This window comes from Eleginops maclovinus, chromosome 7, assembly GCF_036324505.1.
Source record: "Eleginops maclovinus isolate JMC-PN-2008 ecotype Puerto Natales chromosome 7, JC_Emac_rtc_rv5, whole genome shotgun sequence".
NCBI lineage: Eukaryota > Metazoa > Chordata > Actinopteri > Perciformes > Eleginopidae > Eleginops > Eleginops maclovinus.
The window spans coordinates 25,415,462-25,437,811 of NC_086355.1; the positions used below are offsets into that span (position 1 = coordinate 25,415,462).

The 22,350-nt window shown below is 40.2% G+C and overlaps 1 protein-coding gene and 1 long non-coding RNA gene across 7 annotated transcripts in view; both read left to right on the forward strand.

Annotated features, from left to right (window-relative positions):
- mlphb (melanophilin b) overlaps positions 1–22,350 on the forward strand; it is a 64,019-nt gene that overhangs the window by 29,145 nt on the left and 12,524 nt on the right. For 2 of the 5 annotated variants that reach the window (XM_063888718.1, XM_063888720.1), the window contains exons 6-10: positions 9,268–9,323; positions 12,817–12,909; positions 14,023–14,158; positions 14,864–15,096; positions 21,371–21,454. In XM_063888718.1, the coding sequence (XP_063744788.1) occupies positions 9,268–9,323; positions 12,817–12,909; positions 14,023–14,158; positions 14,864–15,096; positions 21,371–21,454 (602 nt within the window). The remainder of the gene's footprint in view (positions 1–9,267; positions 9,324–12,816; positions 12,910–14,022; positions 14,159–14,863; positions 15,097–21,370; positions 21,455–22,350) is intronic. The other 3 variants (XM_063888719.1, XM_063888721.1, XM_063888722.1) reach the window with 3 other exon arrangements.
- On the forward strand, positions 246–6,172 carry LOC134867857 (uncharacterized). 2 transcript variants are annotated; one of them, XR_010166192.1, is made up of 6 exons: positions 246–1,008; positions 1,312–1,446; positions 1,915–2,080; positions 4,803–4,951; positions 5,066–5,275; positions 5,795–6,172. It is a non-coding gene; the product is annotated as an uncharacterized LOC134867857 (long non-coding RNA). The 2 variants fall into 2 exon arrangements; XR_010166191.1 differs by having other exon boundaries at positions 246–1,446.

Genomic DNA, 22,350 nt, shown 5'->3' on the forward strand with positions numbered 1-22,350 from the left:
CAGTGACCTTAAACGCCACTGGCATTGGATAAAAGACCAAAAACATGGAGAAAAAGCTACATTTTTTTAAAGTCCTGTGCACATGTGGACTATGGGTCATATGTCTGTGTGAGGCTAGCAGCTACGTTTAGCTAAACACCAAGCTTGTAAAACAAACACACACACACACACACACACACACACACACACACACACACACACACACACACACACACACACACACACACACACACACACACAACCATGAAACTACAATAGTAGCCTAAATACAGAACAACTGTTTAATAACTTAACTGGGCTAGGTTGGAGTAAAACACAAACCTCCTTTTCCAGTATCTCCTTGTTCTTGATGGAACCTCATATTCCGAATCAGGGGCAGTGTATTTTCTTGTCCTTCCGTCCATGCCTCTCTTCTTGTGGAACGACGGAACCCTCAACGTCATCAAACAATGCTTCAACAGTGACTGGACAGCTCACTCCGTTGCCGCTCGGTTTCCAGTGGTAAATAAATATCCCATCCTTTTTCTCTACGTTTTGTAAAGCGAGCACGTTGTAGATAAATGATACCGAAGCTAAAACGTTGTATTGATGATACGGAGGCTAAAGCAGAAGTTAAAACGTTGTATTAAATTGACCAACGGAACCTAAAAAACAACACTACCCAGAATCCTACGGTATAAAAGCAACGTTTCGTCAACGGTCGAGCTAGTTGTCACATGGGTAGAATAGGCGCGAATGTCAAGCTGCGCAACCAGAACAATTTTAGCAAGGTAAACAAGCTACTCCGAGTCTGTGCGGGCCCTCAGCGGTGAGAGGAGAAAATGAAGTTTGCACTGGTGAGCTGGTCAAAAGGGAAGGATAAAGATGCTCTCAGTGTAGTCCCCATAAATGGGATCGTAGACTTCGATCCTGAAGACTCTAACAAGGAGTATCTTATCGAGTGCTGCAGTGGCAAGAGGCCTTCGAATGGATGGTTGGTTGAACCAGCACACATTTTGCAGTTGGCAGGCAAGTACAGTTATCATTATTATTTTCACTTTGTTAGCCATGAAATATTAATCAGCTGTAAGCTGTTAACTTCGGGACAGTGAAAAGCTAGCTAACGTTAGCTTTAGCTAATGAAGCGGTACTCATGTGATTAACAGATGTTAGCTAGCTAACGGTGGTTAGTTGAAAAAGCAGGGGGAAAACAATACAACAAAGTAAAACCAGCACAAAATTGGACAGTAAAATAATGTACTTGATGTAACGTAAGCCATATAGTTTTGTTTCTAGGCACTAAATGCTGTCTTGCCACTATTTTGCAAACAGAAAAGGAGTCTACACTTAAGACTGCTGAGCAGAAACTCTTGCAAGAGGGAACACCAAAAAGTAAGAAGAGAAAGAGGGGACCCAACAAATTCTTCCTTGACACAGGAGGAAACTGTAGAACAAGTTGGAAAAAAGGTAAAAGTGTTCTTTTCATGACGGCTATTTTGACAATATATTTTTACATTTCTGTCAGTTTTGGAGTTGGGCTGTGAGCCAGACTAACACAATGGAAAATATGTCCTGTAATTGTTTGGGACTAGTGGCATGTTGGTGCAGTGGTTAGCACTGTCCCCTCACAGCAAGAGGGTTCTGGGTTCAAGCTCTCTGTGTGGAGTTTGCTATTCTCTCTGGGTACTCCGGCTTCCTCCCACATGCCAAAGGTTGCATGTTGACTCTAAATTGCCTATGTGTGTGTGTGTGTCTGTTTCTGTTAGCGCTGTTGGGTTGTACAAGTAAGTTCCTGGCAACTTTTTTTTAAAAAGGAACTATAGTACTACAGCTATGACTTTAAACAGATTCTAGCCATGGAACATATTAAACATAATGATTAATTTAATCATTATTTGGTTTAATTTTCCTAACTCTTTTGTGTACCTAACTCAGCCCAGTGGACACTTCAGAGGCACTTGAGGAGGAGAACAGGGCCCTTAGGGAGGAGAATAAAAGACGAAGCTGAGTGGAGGATCTCCCGCAGGCAGTAAAGATCTTGAGACCCAAGTCAAGGCTTTAAATAAGGAGAACACCAGGCTGCTCAACATGACAGTTAAAGGTAACTATGTCTTTTAGATGAAAATGGGGATTCTGTGTCTACATTTTAGGGTAAATATTAGGGCTGTTTTCGACTAAGGATTTTCATAGTCGAATCTGATTCGTCAGATTTTGCCGTAGTCGACTGATAGTCAAACCTTTTTTTTTTTCAGATAGCAGCTAGATCTTTATATTTTTCCGTTTCAAACAAAAGAGCTCAAAAAACATGGTAGGTGTGAAACAAATACCTTTATTTATTTAAAGCCAGATGAACGAAACTGGGCATATTAAACATCACAACAGTTCACATAAAATCGGAACAAAATGGCTTTTATCGCTCAGTTAAGAACCTATTTCTTGGCTTTTAATTCACAGTTTACACTCGGGAATCAGGATAAAATAAATAATTAAACTTATCGCAACAGCCTGGAACTAGTGCAAAATGACATAAATGTTTTTAGAAATACAATAAGCCTGCCTGAATAAATAAAAACAATTATACAACAACGAAAAAATAAACATAATAAAAGTCAGAATCGAATGGGCTTCAAGAAGTGCACATGCAGCAAAAAGAGAGAGAGAGAGTGAGACGCTCCCCACGCAGCCTCCAGCTTAATTCACAATTGTCCCAAAAGAAAAAGAAAAAAATCACTTCTTCACATAAGGAAAGTGTTCTACTGCAGCTGTGATTGTCTGATTTTTCTGAGGTTGTGTGCCAGAAAAACCAGCTTGTTCACGTTGGTCGGGAAAAGTGCGCTCCTTGATTCGGACAGCGTAGTCTTGATGATCTTTGTGGTTCGACTGTCGTCCGCATGCACCACCAAATGTCTTTTTTTAATATTCATAAGCATGGGGACAGTGGCAGACAGGGATGCATTATTTTCTTGGGACAAAAGCTCTGTCAGAGTGATCATTGGTTTAAGAACAGCGACAATGTCCTCTGCTGTGCGCCACTGTGATGTGGATAGCTCCAGGTCACGATCGGACCGTTTGCTCACACTGTCATCTGTGAGCACGGCTGAAACTGGCCCCTTCTATTCTATCAAGCGATCGAGCATCAAATAAACAGAGTTCCAACGGGTGACAACATCCTGCATCAGTTTATGCTGAGGAACATTCTGTTTTCTGTTTATCTTGAAGTGCTGTCGTGGCCTTTGCGCTTTTTTGAAATGAGAAACCAAGCGCCTTGCAGCAGCAACAGTGCGGCAAATGGGGTCCTGCTTCAGAGCACTGTTTATGCAGAGTTGTAATGTGTGGCCCGCGCAGCACACCCCTTTCATATCTCCCCAGGAGGGCTGCTGGACCAACTGGTTGGTGCACGCAACCATGTTTGCTGCGTTGTCATGCACCACAGAAACGATCTTGGTACTTGGAATGTCCCACTCGCAAATTTTCTCCGTCAGTTCTCGTGCAATGTGATCGGCTGTGTGACTGTCCTCCATTTTTTTTGTTTCTAAAACAAAACTCTCCAGTCTCCAGTCTCCAGTGATGAATGTGACTGTGAGATAAGCCTCCATCTGAAGCGAGGTCCAGATATCAGTTGTGAAACTGACAGCTTCACAGTCCTGTATTGCCCTGTATATCTCTGACCGTGTCGATAGATATTTTGTGTGCACGATATCCATCACCGTAGCTCTTGTAGGGACGGTGTAGCCTGGCTCAAGTGTGCGCAAGAGTTCTTTAAATCCCCCACCCTCAACAATGCGCACAGGCCTCATATCAAGTGCCACAAACTCCGCAATCTGTTCAGTAATTTCCCTTTTTCTCTTCTCTGAAAGTGGTGGTCTCAAATCAAGTTTTTTTTGCATTAATCTCGGGGCCGCCGCTGATGCAGACGTGCCGGCTGAGTTGTCGTCATGACACTGCGGGTGTAACTGTAAATGATAGAATAATCTAACAATAATATTTGAATGCCTGTATTGATAAAAGAGTGGTAGAACTGTTTGTTTGTTTGTAAAGTTAACAAGCCTTACCCGCTTCAAATGATATGCCATGTTGGTTGTCGTGTGATATGCAAGAACCTGCTCACACAACTTACACTTCACTTTCTTCGGGTCATCTTTAACCTTTTCAAAATAGTTCCACACTTTTGATGTCTTTTTAGTAGCCATTGTGAGCCAATAAATCCGTAAACACTAACGGTCCTGTGTGCTGCTCACCTGCGCTCATTTGGATTGCGCAACTGCAGTGGGTGTGATTTATTAATACCGTCATAAGCTAAGACTACCATTTAAACGAACACATCATTGGAACTCTTTATTAACATAAAATAGACAGATTTTGCATTCAAATAAGGCTTTTATATAACAAAAAAAGACATTCTATGTAACAATTAATGCTCGGCAGCCGCGGGCACCCCATATAGTCAGAATGGTATGGTCTTTGTTGTATAACAAAATTTTACGAAGATTTGACTACGAGGTTCATAGTCCAATCAGACCTCTCCGAATCGAATCGTCGAATATTGGAGGTCAGCCCTAGTAAATATACAGATGTAGTATAGGGTTTGCTTTAGCGGGAAAAAATAGCCTATGGCTAAACACTGGAGCGTGGTTTGATCAACTCCCCACTTAGGCTAAATTGGTCTGGCAGAAAACCTGTAATGCCTTCAGAACCCCTCACAACACATTTTGCTACACTTTGAGACACCCAAAAATTAGCAGATGTTTTTTTTGGTTTTTTTACATATTATGTAACTTGTTTGGAGTCCTGTTGTAGTAAATTTGGTGGGCCGTATTTTCCAGAAATTCAATCACTCTCAGTGGCTGTGAAGACCCTCATTTCCAATAAGATCACAAGCTCAAGCTTGTCAAGCTATGAAGGTGAAAGCGAATATGAGGCCAGTGTTGCTCTACCATCACCTCATCAACCCACATCTCCCAAACCAACATCTGTAAGTACATTTTTGTAATGATCAATTAAAAACATAGAACATTCTGACACTGGTGATTTTCTTTGTTTGTATTCCTGTTTGTCTTTTTTGTTACAATTAATTACGTGCAACTAGGGGATGATGACTCCACCAGAGTATCCAGCCATTGTTGGGAGACTGCAAAAGCCCAACCCACAGCGAATGGAATGGCCCGCACCCTCCTGCTGGGCCTGTTCAGCATTGATGTCCTACTGAAGTCCAACCTGACAGGAGGGATGAACAAGGTCGATCCATCTGCAGAGAGACGTCAGCCTCTGGACCCCAAGAAGCTTAAAGCTTTACTCTGTAAGACTTGTAAGAATTTAATTTTAATGGATTAGTATATTTTGCAAAGTTATTGTAAATAGTAACAAACACTTACACAAAGACTGAAATGTTCCCAACTAAGAGCGAAACAGATGGACAAATAAAAAGCTTTAACAGTTTTTAATATTTGTTCAGATGTTATCGGCATTAAAATGGATCCCCTGTAGTAGCTTTACAGCACAAATTCACCTCCCATAGGCAGACACTTGGCTACGGCAAAGTAAAGTTGCTCGCACTGACCACAATACTTCTTGAAAAACAAAGTGGATACAGTAGTATAACCTCCTCTCTCTGAAAGCCCCTTGGACAACCTTTGTAACTCTTAAGTTCCTTGGTTCCTTGGGAAGCCAATTCTGATTTCATACTTAACTACAGTATTTATAGGTAACCCACTGAGGAGCGAGGACTAGGCATACACGATTAGGATCCACCTCATCTTACCTATTGCAACAATCTGTGGCTAACATTGTGGATGTCTTCTTTTATTAACTTTTACAGATGTAGTTGTTCAGCACCACCCAGGGGCGAAGCTTCCTGACATAAGAATAGCCATAAACAAAAGGATCTGTGAATTAAGGCACCAGCAGAAGAAGTCCATGGACAGCTGAAGGACTGGCACAGGGCCTTGATAAATTGGCATGTGTGCACTTAAGGATTGTTCTGTTTTTATAACAATAAAGATTGTTTTCTGTTTTTTTCATTTATAGTTTTTTTCCCATGTATTGGATTACATACAAATGTTGAAAACAAGTTAAAAGACATGTTTTTAAAAAAAGATTGTGTAGCCTGCTAACATGTAAAGTACTAGAGACCAAAACTTGAGTAAAAGTATTGTTATGTGGTTATTAAAGACAGCAGTCAAAAGTTTGAATACCATTGTTTATATGATTTCAAATGTTTCGCCTAAGGACACTCACAATTCCTTTGATTGTAGCAGCATTATTTCGCAATCTTTCGGGAGGCAGAGTAGACCTTAATTCTACATTTATATATGAATGGTCCCCACAAAAGAAAACCCCCCTAAGTAGGGCCAGGGGTGGTCACCTTTCTCACCACCACTATCACTCGAAGTTAAAGGTGGTGTTTCTGGTTCTTCCATCTCGAAAAAAAAACACAAAGGCAGCTGAAGTGTGCTCAATACAGGCAGGCAGGGTTTTTACATATATTTTATAATGTATTTTTACATATATGTTATAATATATCCATATATTTTAAACCTGTATTTTATAATATATCTACATATACTTTATAATATATTTTGACATATTCACATGTATTCCAATACATAATCTCATATGTGGGGTATATATCAATATATAACAGTATATTCAATAATATAACAATGTATTTATTCAATATATGAAAATACGGCAATAATTGCCGTATTTTCATATATGCCATAATATATTGCTTACAGATATAATATTTTGTTACATAACACATCACGATATATTACCATCTAAATTTCACAATATATGAATACACGTGAACTACTTTGTCACATAATATATTGAGAAATATGTTTGTTGCGTAAGGGACATAGTCCTAGAGGTGCTTTGAGCTAAATGCTAACATCGACATGCTAACTTCCTCTCAATGGCAATGCTAACAATCTGGTGATAGTACTGCGGGTTAACCCTGTTCACCATCTTACTTTAGGGTGTTAGCATGCTAGCATTGGAAAATTAACACTTTACTAGTATTTTATTCATTATACAGGTATAAAGTTTAAACACTGACTATGCTAGAGGAAAGGTCAGAAGATCGTCTGAATTTTCGGGATTCTTCATTTGGACTGTCAACATTTCTCAGAAGAACATCCATTTGTTTGATATCTCCTGACCTAAATGATTGACAGATGGACCGGCTGAATTTGCTTTTAAAAAATGTGTAACAACTAGCCTATTCACCAATGAAGAAATGTGCACAGGGGAACTGAGACTCTTGAGTTCATACAGTATGTAGTATATTACAGTCAAACATTTGAAATAACAGTCCTGCTGTGTGCTATTCACATCATATGCAACAGTTTTCAGACATTTTGCAATCATTTTCAGTGAGTCTGGGTGGTCTAGACTGGATTAGCAACCAGGCACGTGGCGCTATGCATCATGGGTTTGTTGCAATCTAGGAATATTTTAAACGTTAAACTTTAGGCTGTCACAGTGAGAGGCCCTTCATCAATTAACATGTGTTTCATTAAATTGCAACAAACAGTAGTCAGAGACCACACAATATATTCCCTCAGGGTCTTTGAGGCTTAATCCAGCCAAGTGTGTGGTCTTCTTTAGATCCATTCAGGAGTCCCATGTGTTCTATGCTGCTGCATGGTTTAATATATATATATATATATATATATATACAGCTACAGAAAAAATTAAGAGACAATTGCAGCATTATCAGTTTCTCTTGTTTTACCATTTATAGGTTTGTCTTTGAGTTAAACTTTTTTTTTAAATGTTATTGTATTCTATAAACTACTGAAATCATTTCTCTGTTTTGGAGTTCAACAGACACTGGAATAGCTGCCATACATATAGAGATAAAGATTTAAGTGGTCTCCAGGGCTGTATGTTGTACAATTGAGACAAATAAATGCAGGTTGAATACAGGTCTGATACATTGCTACTGTTAGTGGTGGGATGTAATTAAAACATTTACTCAAGTACTGTATGTAAGTTAAAAAATGGAGCTACACTATGCTACTGTATACTTTTTCTCCACGACCTGTTGTAGGCAAATGTTCTACTTTATACTCCACTACATTTACTTAACATATTTAGTTACTAGTTACCTTTGCAATTCTGGTTAATAATACAATATATGAATCAAAATACATTGTTATATAGTATTATAGGTTAAGCTACCCAGTAGTTTATAAAGCAAATCAACCCCACTTTAACCATTGCAACATTGAAGTGATGAACACATTTATCATTTTTAATACATTTAAAAACATTATATAAACATATCTGGCGCTTAAAATGGGCCATTCTGCATAATGAATACTTGTACTTTTGGTAATTAAACTATTTTTTAATGCTAATACTTTTTGACTTTCACTTAAGAACAATTTGGAAAGCAATACTTTACTGAGTATTTTACACTAGTATTGCTACTTCTTCCACCTCTGAATACTGTGGTCCTGGAACATGCAGGGCTCACCTGGATTGTGTTCACATTGACATATCCAGAGAGTGAGCAAGGCCAGGGAATTGTAGTCAGAGAGAGTCAACAAGGTTTCAGAGGAACTGTGTTAGTTTTAAGGGAAGGGGCAGCTGAGAGAGCCGCTGTGGCTCCGTGGTAATTGGGAATCTACCATCAGAGGGTCAGTGGGTCTGTCCCCAGCTCCTGCAGTAGAGCAGAATCGACGTGTGTATGAGTCACTGGATAAAAGAGCCAGCTAAATAGCATGTCATGTAATATAGTGACTCATGTTGGAAATGATAGAGGAGCTGTAAGTGCAGGCCCGATGCAGTGAGGCTGAAGATAATCTGACATGTTGTACTGCGTGTGCTTTCAACTGTATCTGTAGATCTGTGGAGCTCTTTCTTGCTCCTTCTCCTCCTTTCTGCAGTTTATGTTGTTGGCCAGGCTCTCCTTCCTCTCTCTCTCTCTGTATCCAAGAGGGAACTGTAATGTAGAAATGCAACTCTCCATAACACTCTCATAAAAGAGGGACTGAAAACACACCACGTTTCTTTGACTCCTTGTGCTATAATTTTTCTACCAGATGGAAATAATATAGCATTTGAATGTTGCACAACAATCTTGCTGTAACTACAGAGTTCTGTTGAAGGAAGTGTAATTCTTTACTTAGGATGGTGGACTCACTCTGCATTATGTGACTCTATGTTGGCTCAGAATCGATGCGCACGGAGGAACCCCACATGATTCTCTTTAGAAAGCACACTTTGTTGTGCAGTATGATTATTCATCTGTGTTAAAGCTTACTGTGTCTTCTTTATCAGCAGATGGATATGAGGAGCACAGTATGGACGCAACAGAATCACCGCGCTACAAGGGGGTACGCCACTCACTTTCTTATCATTCAGTGCTTTAATATTTACTGCTTAACTTTCTTTGCTCAATGACATCACTTAGTAAACAGGCATTCTTTATAGGTTCTTGAATGTAAGTGAGTTTGTGGCCTGCAGAAACCATCATTCAACAAGAAGCCTCGATGTGTCCTCAGAAAGCAGAACATAATAATCTGGTGTCTCCTCTGCAAATTTATATCAAGACCTTGACATGTGGAAACCTACAAACACCTGACTGACTTTAGTTCTGTTGATGTGTTGCCCACACCAAACCTGTTTCCTGCTTCTCATTTAATCTCAGTTAAATATCTGGCAAAAAGGTAGGAAAATCTATCACATTGAATGGTATCAATTTAAAACCTTGCAGAGCTTCATGCTCTCCGTGTTTTTAATATCAATTTAACAGCTCATTTTACTCCATTCTTTTCTTTGATTTTATTTATTTTGAATGTGTAAAACAACAACAACAAAAATAATAATAATAATGAAATGAAACAAGAGAATTTTGATACTGTACAAACTTAAGCAGTATCAAATTGATAAACAAAAAATAGTATTGACTTACAAATTATATATAAACAAATGATCTACCTAATTATACATCCAAAAAGGAGTGGGAAGAAGTTTACACATATTTAATCCCACCCCTTCTTCCAAAAACTAAATTAATAACATTTTTATTTTCTTTTTTCTTCAAATTACTATTTAAAGCAACACATCTGTTGCCTACGGATAGATAACATGCTTTCATGTTGTATTATATTGTAAGTATGAAGCTACAGCCAGTAGCTTATCTTAAAATAAAAGTTTGCATAAGGAGGGAAACAGATGATGAGTGAATACGTTGAAAAAGAAACCCGACCAAAACAAAAACCAAGGTGCAGAAATGATCATTTGCCACCGTCCTGATGAGAGTTCTCTTTTTGGTGAGTGAAGTCTTAACTAATTAGATAGGAATAAATTAATGCTCATAACTATTAAATATTGTCATCTTGCAGTAGCTGTGTGATTGTAATGTTGAGGTGAAATCTGTTAAATATCACACTCTTGTTCACATGTATGATTTGGTTCAGTATGTAAGGTAAGGGAATACAATAACCTAAATAGTAATATGATTATATTTAAAAGTAATTAGAAATGAAATATTCCTCAGGAAAATATAAACAATGTTTTTTTTTTGGTTTTTTTTAATATATATAATTAGAAGAATCATTCCTCATTTGCAAAACAGACAAAGAAGTGTACTTTTAGCATGTTGCATCGGACCTCTGTCCCGCTGACAGCTCCTGCTGGTGCTGAGAAGCAGAGACGTTTCTATGTGAACTAGGCCAGCCCACCCCCGAACAACTGGAATGCCTTGACAGTGTTAACTAAGGTTAGGCATGGTCCAACTGACACTGGCAGTGATGCATTCTGGGTAAATACCAGGCTGCCATACGTAATCCATACTTAAAAGAGCCGGGGCAGAGTACAGAGAGCCTGCAGTGTATCTGAGATGGTAAAACAGGGGCCCTGGGTCCACTGGAATCGGTCATAAAGCGAGACTTGCATTGTTTGGACCACAGGCTCTGGGTAATGAGGGAGCTAAACTTTGTTTATTTCCAATCACTGCAGCGGCTGCTGGGCACAGAAAATGGGCTCTTGGGCTCTGTTGGGTCCACAGAGCTCTGCCTGTGTTTCCAATGTGACTTCTGGTTGTGTTTATATCTCGTATGATTGGACTTGTGATGGATGTTCAAAAAGGGGCTTCCTGCATCCCTCGTTCGGTTTTCACTTAGACATAGTGCCCTCTACTGGTCCGAATATGTACTGGCTTCCGTAACCCCTCACCACAGCTCATTCCTGACAATTGTACCCACAATGCAATGCAGGGTGGCAGTGTGCTGCTGAGGATTCTTCAGTAGAGTGGATCCTCTGTCTCCAGCACAGGGCATGAACACGTATGGCTCTTAAATAAGTGTATGTCAGAGGTTACAGAGCCCCAGTGTGTCCTTCACATGTAATAACATCAGTAACAGCATCTGTTTCACCAGCAACCCACTCACAACACGTACTGCTGCTCTGCTCTTTAACCATCTGTCTGCTGGAGCAAAAAAAGCATGTTTAAAACTTTACCTTAGAGCTTTGTGAACTTGGTAATAGTTTGGTAATAAAGAGGTTTTAATATACCATGTTATAACTTAAGTAATAATAACTTGGAATTAACAATGGATTTATCCGGGTGACTGTGACAGGGCAACAAGGGGACATAAGCAAGAGTAGCAATGGGAAACATTTAAAGATAGCCATCGGTAAAAGTATTAGTGTATTTATACTTTTCTATGAATAACATGTGATATTGGTGCAATATTTGGCTTTATTAATAGTAATATTCATAGGGTAATAACCTGATAATAAGTCAAGTCAAAAGTCAGAGTCCACTTTATTGTCAAAGTTTCCACATGTGTTATACATACAGAAAATTGAAATACCGTTTCTGGCAGTCCCACAGTGCAAATATAAAAGAACATATAACGTAAAAAGACAATGATGTAGAAAAAAAAGGGGGGGTGAACAAAAAACTAAGTAATATATACATATGTTTGACACAATCAACACAGTTTGACGGTAGTGCAAGTAGATCTTTAGTGCAAATAATACTTTGTGCAAAGTACATTTTCAGTAGCAGGGGGGAGCGAGAGGAGAGAGGGAGGGAGAGAGGGAGGGAGGGAGGGAGGGAGGGAGGAGAGAGAGACAGAGGATGGAGGGAGGGACGGAGGATAGAGAGAGAGAGAGAGCGAGAGAGGGAGGGAGGGAGGGAGAGAGTGAGAGGAGAGCGGAAGGGAGGGAGAGAGTTCAGCATCCTGACCGCCTGGTGGAAGAAGCTGTTCCTGTTGGAGGGGTGGGTGGGGTCCCCAGCAATGCCGAGTGCTTTGAGGGTGAGTCGGGTGCTGTAGAAGGATAGTATAGGCTACTGTGAACATGCAATCTTCAATAAAACGTGGAAATCATGATTTGTTATAAACATGTTAGCAGGATGTAATTAAAGCTCTCCTACCTGCCAGACATTACCTTTCGTTTCCAGTTAAAATTCCCAATTGATGTGATTAATGCTTGTAACCTGGAAACACTGGTGCTTCCTGTATGTTTGTTTTTATGGAGACACCTACTGTATGTCCTGTGTGAAAATGAGAAATTGGTTGGACATTTTTTTTATCGTGCAGCAAACTGAATATGATTCCTCCAGAAGGTTAGAATAGGCTTTGACTCTAAAAATAAATGAAGGACAACAGTTGGTTGTGTAAATAGTCCTTCTGGTTGTTCTTTGTATCTCCAATGGACAGTATGCTGGTTATTTGTGCTTCATTTGGGGTATTCTGAAGTGATTTACCTGGTGATTTCTGGATCCTTCCTCTCCTCTCCCCCTCTGTTCTCTTCTTTCTCTCCTCTGTTGTCTCTACTCTCTGTTGGTGATGGTGTTTCCCTTTCTGCTCTCCAAAGATGAAAAAGGTCAAAAGGCGTCTTACTGTCGATCCGTTTGATTTCGAACTGGGCCTTGACTGCTTCATCGAGTCCAGAGGACGGCCACATCAGGTAGAAGCTCCGGAACGTCTGTCAGCCAGACCCCGAGCTCTATTGTCTGTTTCTACTTCAGTATGTTTCTGTTTTCCTTCTTTGACAAACTTTTTCTGGTGTGTCAAGACAATATTACATTAGCGTTAAGCCATGTCATTATTCATTCTCGTATCTGGCTACAATACACTTATTGTGTATCCATATATGCACATGTGTGTGTGTGTGTGTGTGTGTGTGTGTGTGTGTGTGTGTGTGTGTGTGTGTGTGTGTGTGTGTGTGTGTGTGTGTGTGTGTGTGTGTGTGTGTGTGTGTGTGTATCCATATATGCACGTGTGTGTGTGTGTGTGTGTGTGTGTGTGTGTGTGTGTGTGTGTGTGTGTGTGTGTGTGTGTGTGTGTGTGTGTGTGTGTGTGTGTGTGTGTGTGTGTGTGTGTGTGCACAGACACTAAGACATCTTGTCAGCTCATTAACACAATGTTCAACAACATTTAAGCAGATAAACCAGTGGCATGAAACCAAGTCACGGTGTAACCAGTTAAAGATGAAGGCTCTTCAGTCTTCAGATTTCCTATCTAAAAATAAATCTGATAAACTGTGAAGCAGATTTTGGCCATTACCAACATAAAGCACACCAGTCTACAGCCAGCAAATTAATTATTCGAGTTATTCGATCTCTGTAAAGATAGATGTGCTCTTTACATTTATACCCTAACGATGTGTGTCTAACAGAAATCAATGCTGAGTCACAACCTAACCAGCTTCACTTATTATTATGGTAGCCCATTGTACTTTCTAATCTTTGTTTAACAACATTATTTCGATTATAAAATATTAATTAGCCACCTTTAATGATTTTACTGTACCGTAATACAGGCCCACTTCCTAATTATTTTTTAAATAATAAGTTGGGTTTTTTTAAATCTAATATGTATTAGTGTAGCTTAGAATTCATTTGAAGCAGGAAGTCATTTAGTGATGATCTTATTCGTTGGTCTTACTTTATTAACTCACCTATGTGACAACCACCAGCCTCCACACACCCCCTCCCTCTGATGCTAAGCTAACCCTGAACAGCATCGTTCTCTCCTCTGTGCTACATCAGCACTCACCACTCTCCACCCTCTTCCTCAGGCCCCAGTCTCCCAGGACATGATGGATGGGGGTGAGAGGGAGTCCATGCTTGCTGAGGCAGACATGGTGTCTGTTTTCCACCAGATTTTGGATGAGAAACGCAAAGGTCTGGACCTGAGGATGGCTCCACAGCAAGGTGAAAAGAGGAGAAACCATCACACGTCACTGACGGCTTTCAACAATCATGAGTTCAAAGGCATGAGACGCATTTAGTCAAGAGTCTCATCATGAACAGGTCACGTGCACTATTATTGGTTTAGGCCTATAGGGTTCCACTTCACTATAAGCAATGCACTTTCAAAATGTTTCCAACACTTAGCTCTTCTCTCACTAATTTACATTACTTTATTGAAGTAGTCATGGAAATGTCATGATTGTTCTTTGTGTTTAATGCTTACCATGTTGTCGCTTTAGTTAATTAAAGCTTGCTTCAGTTTAGTTTTTCTGTTTCTGTGTTTTAGTCTAATCTCCTTCCAAATGTGTTTTCTTCTTCAGCAGTATGACAGACTGTGCCCAAAATTGGCGGTTATTTATGTAGCTGCGCTAACAGAATGAGTTATACGCATGATTTATGTATCAAGGGAACTGGATATAGCGTTCAGGCAGGGCCCAGTTCATTCCTCTGAAAGTTGCTCAGTGGCACATGAAGCAAAAATGTTGCTTCAATGCCTGGCATACTTCCTGAGGACTTGGTTCTCAAGGGCCAAGGTGACTGAACAGAATGGCTATTGTTTTTTCTATTATTGTGTGATAGTGATATAATACTCTAATCACACCGTGAGATTGACAGAATTGTGGAACAGTTTTGCTAATTTATCTCCTGACCTCATGTTTTCTCCAGATGACCTTGGGTACCTGGAGAACCAAACTATTCCATCTCGCTCGATGTCCCGGCTCAGCTACTCCTCGTGTGGCAGTGGAAGTGCTTGGGGTCCCCAGGGCAGCAGCAGCTATCTGCCCGGCCCTGAAGACTCAGAGGAGGACGACCAGCTCTACCCCCTTTACCAGTCCCATCTGGGCCCCTGCAGCCACACCTCCCAGGAGAGCCTGAACACACCAAACCCTCCACCACAGGTCTTTAATATGATTCATATGAAATACTCATTAATATGGGTTTAGCCCTCATGGAAAAAGAAATCATAAAACCGCTTAATGATGCATTCAGCTCGTAAATCATGAAACATTTTTCTCACCAACATCATACTACATGAACTTGTAGCTGGCCTGGTATTATTTGGACATCAGATCAAAACGAATACTGTGGTATCCCCTACTCTGAATGTATTAACACAATTTCATATTATACAGCATAAAATAATGTATTTTCTGGAATGGCCAGAGGATTCGGATCAGATTGGTAAGATGGTGGGGGCTGAGAAAATGATAAAACGTTTGGGGGACTGGGGCGATTGCTGGGTATGAACAAGACTTGAAGGTTATTCAGGGTCATGTACATTTGGACGGTGGGGGTCCAGGAGGGAGATGACATTGGGTCCACTTCATGATATGAATGACCCAAACCAGAGGCTGAAGTGCCTTGGGACCCAGGGGGTCCGGGCTCAAGGCGGGGCCACTTCTATAGACTCTGAGTCTACATCCCCACCAGTAAAACATATCCAGTATATTTGATGTGTGGCCACCATGCTATGCGTTGAGCAAAGGTGCTAACTCTAATCCAACTGAGATTTGAAACAGAATAGCCGGGGGGGGGGGGGATTGTGACAACTGAGACAAACTCCGGAGAAAGTGTTGGACCCGCCTACAGGTCTGCAGGAGAATCATAACTTTATGAGAAATGTGATATGTATTCATCACAGTGTCCAACCTCCTCACACAACCCCGTCCTATCAATGCACAGATATTATGTCTGCTATCAATTAATTTGACTGATGATTTAACAATCCATATGGCTTCAATTGTTTTATTTTTTCTTGGAACATTTTAAAAGCCTCTAAAAAAGCATCTTAGACCAAGAGGCACTAAAAGCCATTAAAATGTTGGCATGTCATGTCATGTTGACTATCTATTATGTATTTTTATTAGATGTTCGCTTACCAGATATATTGAGGGGAAAAACAATGGGAGAATTGCATCTAGCAAAATACGACCACATGATGTGCATGAGGTCACGTCACCATGCTGTGTTAGAGGGACATTCTTTATTTAAATTAGCATAAAGCGCAAGGTAAGATACATAACAGAACATAAAGTTAAACCTGCCGTGCTTGGGCTTTAAGAAAAGGACAAATATTAATTGTGGTTTGGACGCATATTTTTGAGTAAAGATAAAAAAGAATAAAAACTTCATTTTGCTACTTCAAGTCTTTCTAGCTGCACATATCGCTTTACAGACACTCACAGACATGAGTTCCTCAGACTGATACATTGAGTGATGGGAGGGGGAGGGGGAGGTCACATACCTTACATCAGTATCTTTTTATGTGATGTACAATAAGTGTCTGGAAAGCATCAGGACACGTGATGATGGGGGGCAGATAGAAAACAGACTCTCGTCTGCCTGTCCTCATGCGCCCCACAGACACACTGTGGAGCATCATGTTTACTTATTAGTACTGGGATCTAACTAAATACATTCCCTCAAGAAGAACTGTATATTGAAGTAAACACGTGAGATACTTTAAAAGGCCTTAGATCAGCGAATACACCGTCACAAAGCTGAAAACATCGGCTTTACTCAGAACCTCCTGACAGGTTGACGTGTATAGATACCTGGTTCTCACAGGACACAGCTGGAAGCATGTAAGATCTTATAGAATGTGGTGCACTGCTGCACACTAACTACTCAACCGTATATAAAGGAATTAAAGGAGCACAACCTTAAACATCTACAGCAGCAAAATACATTCACATGAATTCAGCAGAAAACACGTAAGTACATTTTGCTATCAATACTTACCTACATACTTTACCCTTTTACTTAAGTAGGGTTTGTAGTACAGTACTTTATACAAACTTTGTATTTGGGTAGTTTAACAATGATTATTAGTACTTTTACTTAGGTAACAGGACTGAAAACCTTGTCCACCGTTAATTTTGAGGGTGTAACACTGTCTTTCCGAATCAAAAGCCGTTCTTTGAAAACTAAAACAAAGGAGTGGTGATGGCAGCCATGACAGCAGGAGGGCCGCTGTTATCAGACCACACGGCCCTGTGCTGATTGCCACCTTTGATGTCTGGTGTCATGGCAGATTTGTCACACAGCTGGAAGACACAAACAGGAAAGAGCAGGAATCAAACAGTCCAAACATGTGTCTGTCAGACATCAGATGCAGCCGTGACAGTTCCCGTCGGCTGCTGAGACACCGGCTGCTCAGACACCGGCTGGTCTTCCTGCGTACAGCTGTCGCTTTCCTTCCATTTGATTCTGATTTGAAAACAATTCAAGCGGCCAAGCAAAGCTTAAAGTCTGGTCACAAATCCCCTTTAATTATATTTGTATAAAGACATCTTGATGCGTCAAGAAGTAGTTACATGTTCATTATACAGAAAAATGACAATTTATAGGAAATTCTGAATAAACGAGCAAGGAAACACAACAACTGAAGACTTTAATGCAGAGCCAGAAGGCCCACTGAAGGCTTTATTCTCCAGATCCAGATCTCAACCCAACACCAAAGGAAATCAAAAGTGTGTATGAATCTATGTGGAAATAAAGCTAATTCTGATTATGAAGACCTGCAGGAGGCCTATAGGATACAGTCATTTTAGGTCGTCTCACAGGCGTCTCAGCAGATACAGGGGAGGAAATAAGTATTTGATCCCCGACCAATTTATTCAGTTTACCCACTTACAAAGAACTGAACAGTCTGTGTTTTTTATGGTAGGTTTATTTTCACAGTGAGAGACAGAATATAAAAAATCCAGAAATGTACATTAAAAAAATTAATTAATGAATATGCATTTAATTGGGGGAAATAAGTATTTGATCCCCTTGCAAAACATGCCTTAGGGGAAGGAGGTTATCAGCCAATATTCTACGATACATGGCCCCCTCCATCCTCCCCTCGATGCGGTGAATCGCCCTGTCCCCTTAGCAGAGAAACCCCCCCAAAGCATAATGTTTCCACCTCCATGCTTGATGCTGGGGATGGTGTTCTTCAGGTAATAGTCAGCATGTCTCTTCCTCCAAACACGACATGTCGAGTTGATGCCTGAGATCTTGATGTTGGTCTCATCTGACCTCATCACCTTCTCATAAGCCTTCTCTGAATCATTCAGAGGTTCACTGGCAAACTTCAGACGGCCTGTACATGTGCCTTCTTGAGCAGGGGACCTTGCGGGCGCTGCAGGATTTTAATCCACTACGGCGCAGTGTGTTAGCAATAGTTTTCTTGGTGACTGTGGTCCCAGCTGCCTTCAGATCATTAACACGTCCCTCCTGTGTAGTTATTGGCTGACCCCTCACCTTTCTCATCATCTTAGATGGTGGAGCCGCAGATCGAGGGCGATTGATGGTCATTTTGTGCTTCTTCCATCTTCTAATAATCAAACCAGTTGTCTCTCTCTCACCAAGCTGCTTGCTGGTGGTCTTGTCTTCTATTCCAGTCTTGTGCTGGTCTACACTCTTGTCCCTGATGTCCTTAGACATTAGTTCCGCCATGATCACAAGACCTGTGTCTGGTCTGGCCCTCGGTGGAGAGGTTGTAATCAGATTTATTGACTGTGAACAGGTGTCTTTTATCCAGGTAAAGAGTTGACCTCAGGAGTACTTTCCTTTTTTTTTTTTTTAGCAATTTGTTTATTGGATTTTTTCACACATAACACGTTACAGAAGAGAAATATACAGTGCAAATGCAGGTGCTGTAAAATAAAATTAGAAAAAAAGGTCACATAACAATATTATGACAAAAGAGTAAGAATGTATACAAACAAATAAGTAAAATAAAATACAAAAAGAGATAATAAAACAAAAAAACCCTAAGACCAGTCACACCCACCCCTACCTCCCGACAGGGCAGATTATGCAGTAAGATCATCTGAGTCATCTGCATATTTAATTATGGTTCTGTTGTCCCACCTACTCTGGCACATATTCGTGTACAGGATGTAAAGGAGAGGTGAGAGGAAACAGTTTGGCCTTCCGGCGCAACCTCTATCCATAAACATTGGTTCCAACCTTTATACCCACAGTGTTAATTGGCTATGTAAGGATAACTTTTATTGGCTAGAGCTACAACCCACTTTAAGTGATAGGCTAAAGAGCTGACCAATCAGAGCGGACTGGGCTCTGGTTTCAGACAGAGGGTGAAAAGAGGCGCTGAAGCACAGGCAGTATGAGAAAAATAAAGAGCTTTTTGAACATTAAAGCATGGAGACATGTCCCAGTCACTACATACTGATATACACCTGAACATCAGCAGGAGAGGACTCTTTAAAGTAGAGACACTACATACTGATATACACCTGAACATCAGCAGGAGAGGACTCTTTAAAGTAGAGACACTACATACTGATATACACCTGAACATCAGCAGGAGAGGACTCTTTAAAGTAGAGACACTACATACTGATATACACCTGAACATCAGCAGGAGAGGACTCTTTAAAGTAGAGACACTACATACTGATATACACCTGAACATCAGCAGGAGAGGACTCTTTAAAGTAGAGACACTACATACTGATACACACCTGAACATCAGCAGGAGAGGACTCTTTAAAGTAGAGACACTACATACTGATATACACCTGAACATCAGCAGAAGAGGACTCTTTAAAGTAGAGACACTACATACTGATATACACCTGAATATCAGCGGGAGAGGACTCTTTAAAGTAGAGACACTACATACTGATATACACCTGAACATCAGCAGGAGAGGACTCTTTAAAGTAGAGACACTACATACTGATATACACCTGAATATCAGCGGGAGAGGACTCTTTAAAGTAGAGACACTATATACTGATATACACCTGAACATCAGCAGGAGAGGACTCTTTAAAGTAGAGACACTACATACTGATATACACCTGAACATCAGCAGGAGAGGACTCTTTAAAGTAGAGACACTACATACTGATATACACCTGAACATCAGCAGGAGAGGACTCTTTAAAGTAGAGACACTACATACTGATATACACCTGAACATCAGCAGGAGAGGACTCTTTAAAGTAGAGACACTACATACTGATAAACACCTGAACATCAGCAGGAGAGGACTCTTTAAAGTAGAGACGCTACATACTGATATACACCTGAACATCAGCAGGAGAGGACTCTTTAAAGTAGAGACATTACATACTGATATACACCTGAACATCAGCAGGAGAGGACTCTTTAAAGTAGAGACACTACATACTGATATACACCTGAACATCAGCAGGAGAGGACTCTTTAAAGTAGAGACGCTACATACTGATATACACCTGAACATCAGCAGGAGAGGACTCTTTAAAGTAGAGACACTACATACTGATATACACCTGAACATCAGCAGGAGAGGACTCTTTAAAGTAGAGACACTAGAGGTTTGAGTGAGAAGCGCCTCATGGAACAATACACTTGTGTCTACACAGGGAGCGCCGCTTCAAATAGATCCTCATGATTATGTTACCGGTGGACAGGGTTAGAATTAGGGCCATGGTTTATGTCTGAGGACAGGAGGCAGGATTTCAACACAGTCTGAGTTGTTGTCTGAGAGCTCACTTTGAAAATGTGTCTTATGAGTGTCTGTTCGACTTTCTGAACCCAGGGACCCAATAGGGGGAAGTATTATTGCATCGACCCATTATCCAAGTAAACATGTTTTTATTTTCCTTACAAACCTGCTGATTAATTTCTTGTTTATTCTCCTTTGTTTATGACTTGTGGCTGGGAGAAAAGTTGTTCATTGTTTTAATACCCATTTCAAGAGGCTGAAGTGAGCCAATACTCCATGTTCTAATTGGAATAACATTCATGTATTGAGTTATACTCCTACATGAACTCAACAAAAAAATCCATATGTTGTCTTTTTAAAGTTTTTCTTTTAGCTAAAGCTATAAGCTTTCCATTTTTTTCCAGACAAAAACCTTTCACGCCTCAGAAAAAAAACAAACTAAAACTGCTTCTCCAGAGTAATTTTAGAGCGGACTCTTTGAATTACAGTGAAATTAGATTAGTGGTGTTTGGCTCAGATCACAGCAATGATGATGTTCTGTCTGTTCAACAGTATCATGTTAGCTATAAAATCTTGTTTTGAAGGAACTATTAATACATGTGTGTTAACTTTTCTGAAGTTGTCCAATTTACATTCATTGATAAAATAATTGGTCCATGCTTCTGAAATCCTGCTAAAGTTCCTTCTTCATCATATCTTCTCTTTATCATCTGTCTCTGCAGATCACTGACCTTAACAGACGTGTGTCAGCCATTGAGAACCTCTTAAACCACCTAGAGCAGAAGGTCACCTCAGCATATGATGAGGTAAGTCCATTAAATATCTGCATGATTATCATCATATTGGTCTCCAGACCTTTGGTGTACAGCTATTATTCAAAAATGCAGACATGTTAGGGCGGGGTACATCTTATTCTGCTCGGTAATGTGTTGTTCCTGCTGTTAGCATAAAAGTGAAGAGCTACGTGAAATGATTTTTGGTTTTTGTATCTTTAAAGGGATGGGTTCATGTTGTTGAAGTTGGGTTGTATGGGATACTCATCTATAGTCAGTGTCATGGGTTCCTTGCATTGTTTTCCTTCAAGCCTCTAGACGCCTTAGACATCCATTTCTAACACGTGTTCCTTCATCTAGATTTGTTTTATTCACATTTCTGATGACTTTCTTGGCCTCTGATGGTCTGATGATATTGTGATATGCTTTACCCAAAATAAAATAACAAACTTTTCACACAGTTACCAAAGAAAACATGCCTTTACAATAATCAAAGTAAATCAAACAAAAGAGGCAAAACTCTAATTGCTAGGCCTTCTGATAATGAAGAGGGGCACACTTTGCATCCTTCTCTCATCATTCACTACTCATGTCTGTTTTCAATTCTACAGGTGGGCTCGGAAATCCCCACCTATGTAATCAGAGAGTGAGCAAGCCCACAAAAACAGCAAACTGTAAGCTCAAACTGAACCGAAGCTCTCCTGCTATATTGCTTCTAATGCTAAATTGAATCGACTGATACGTTTGTTCTCACTTGTGGTAAAGCATAGCTTTAATCAATTTGCATATAGCACATGGAGCTGGTGTTCTCAGAGAGACTGCACGCAACACGTCCGTGTGAGTGTCCATCTGATAGTGTAGAGTGTTCTCATGCGTTCATACATCAATAGACCATATTATAAAGGTACTTCTCCTATACTCCGACTCCT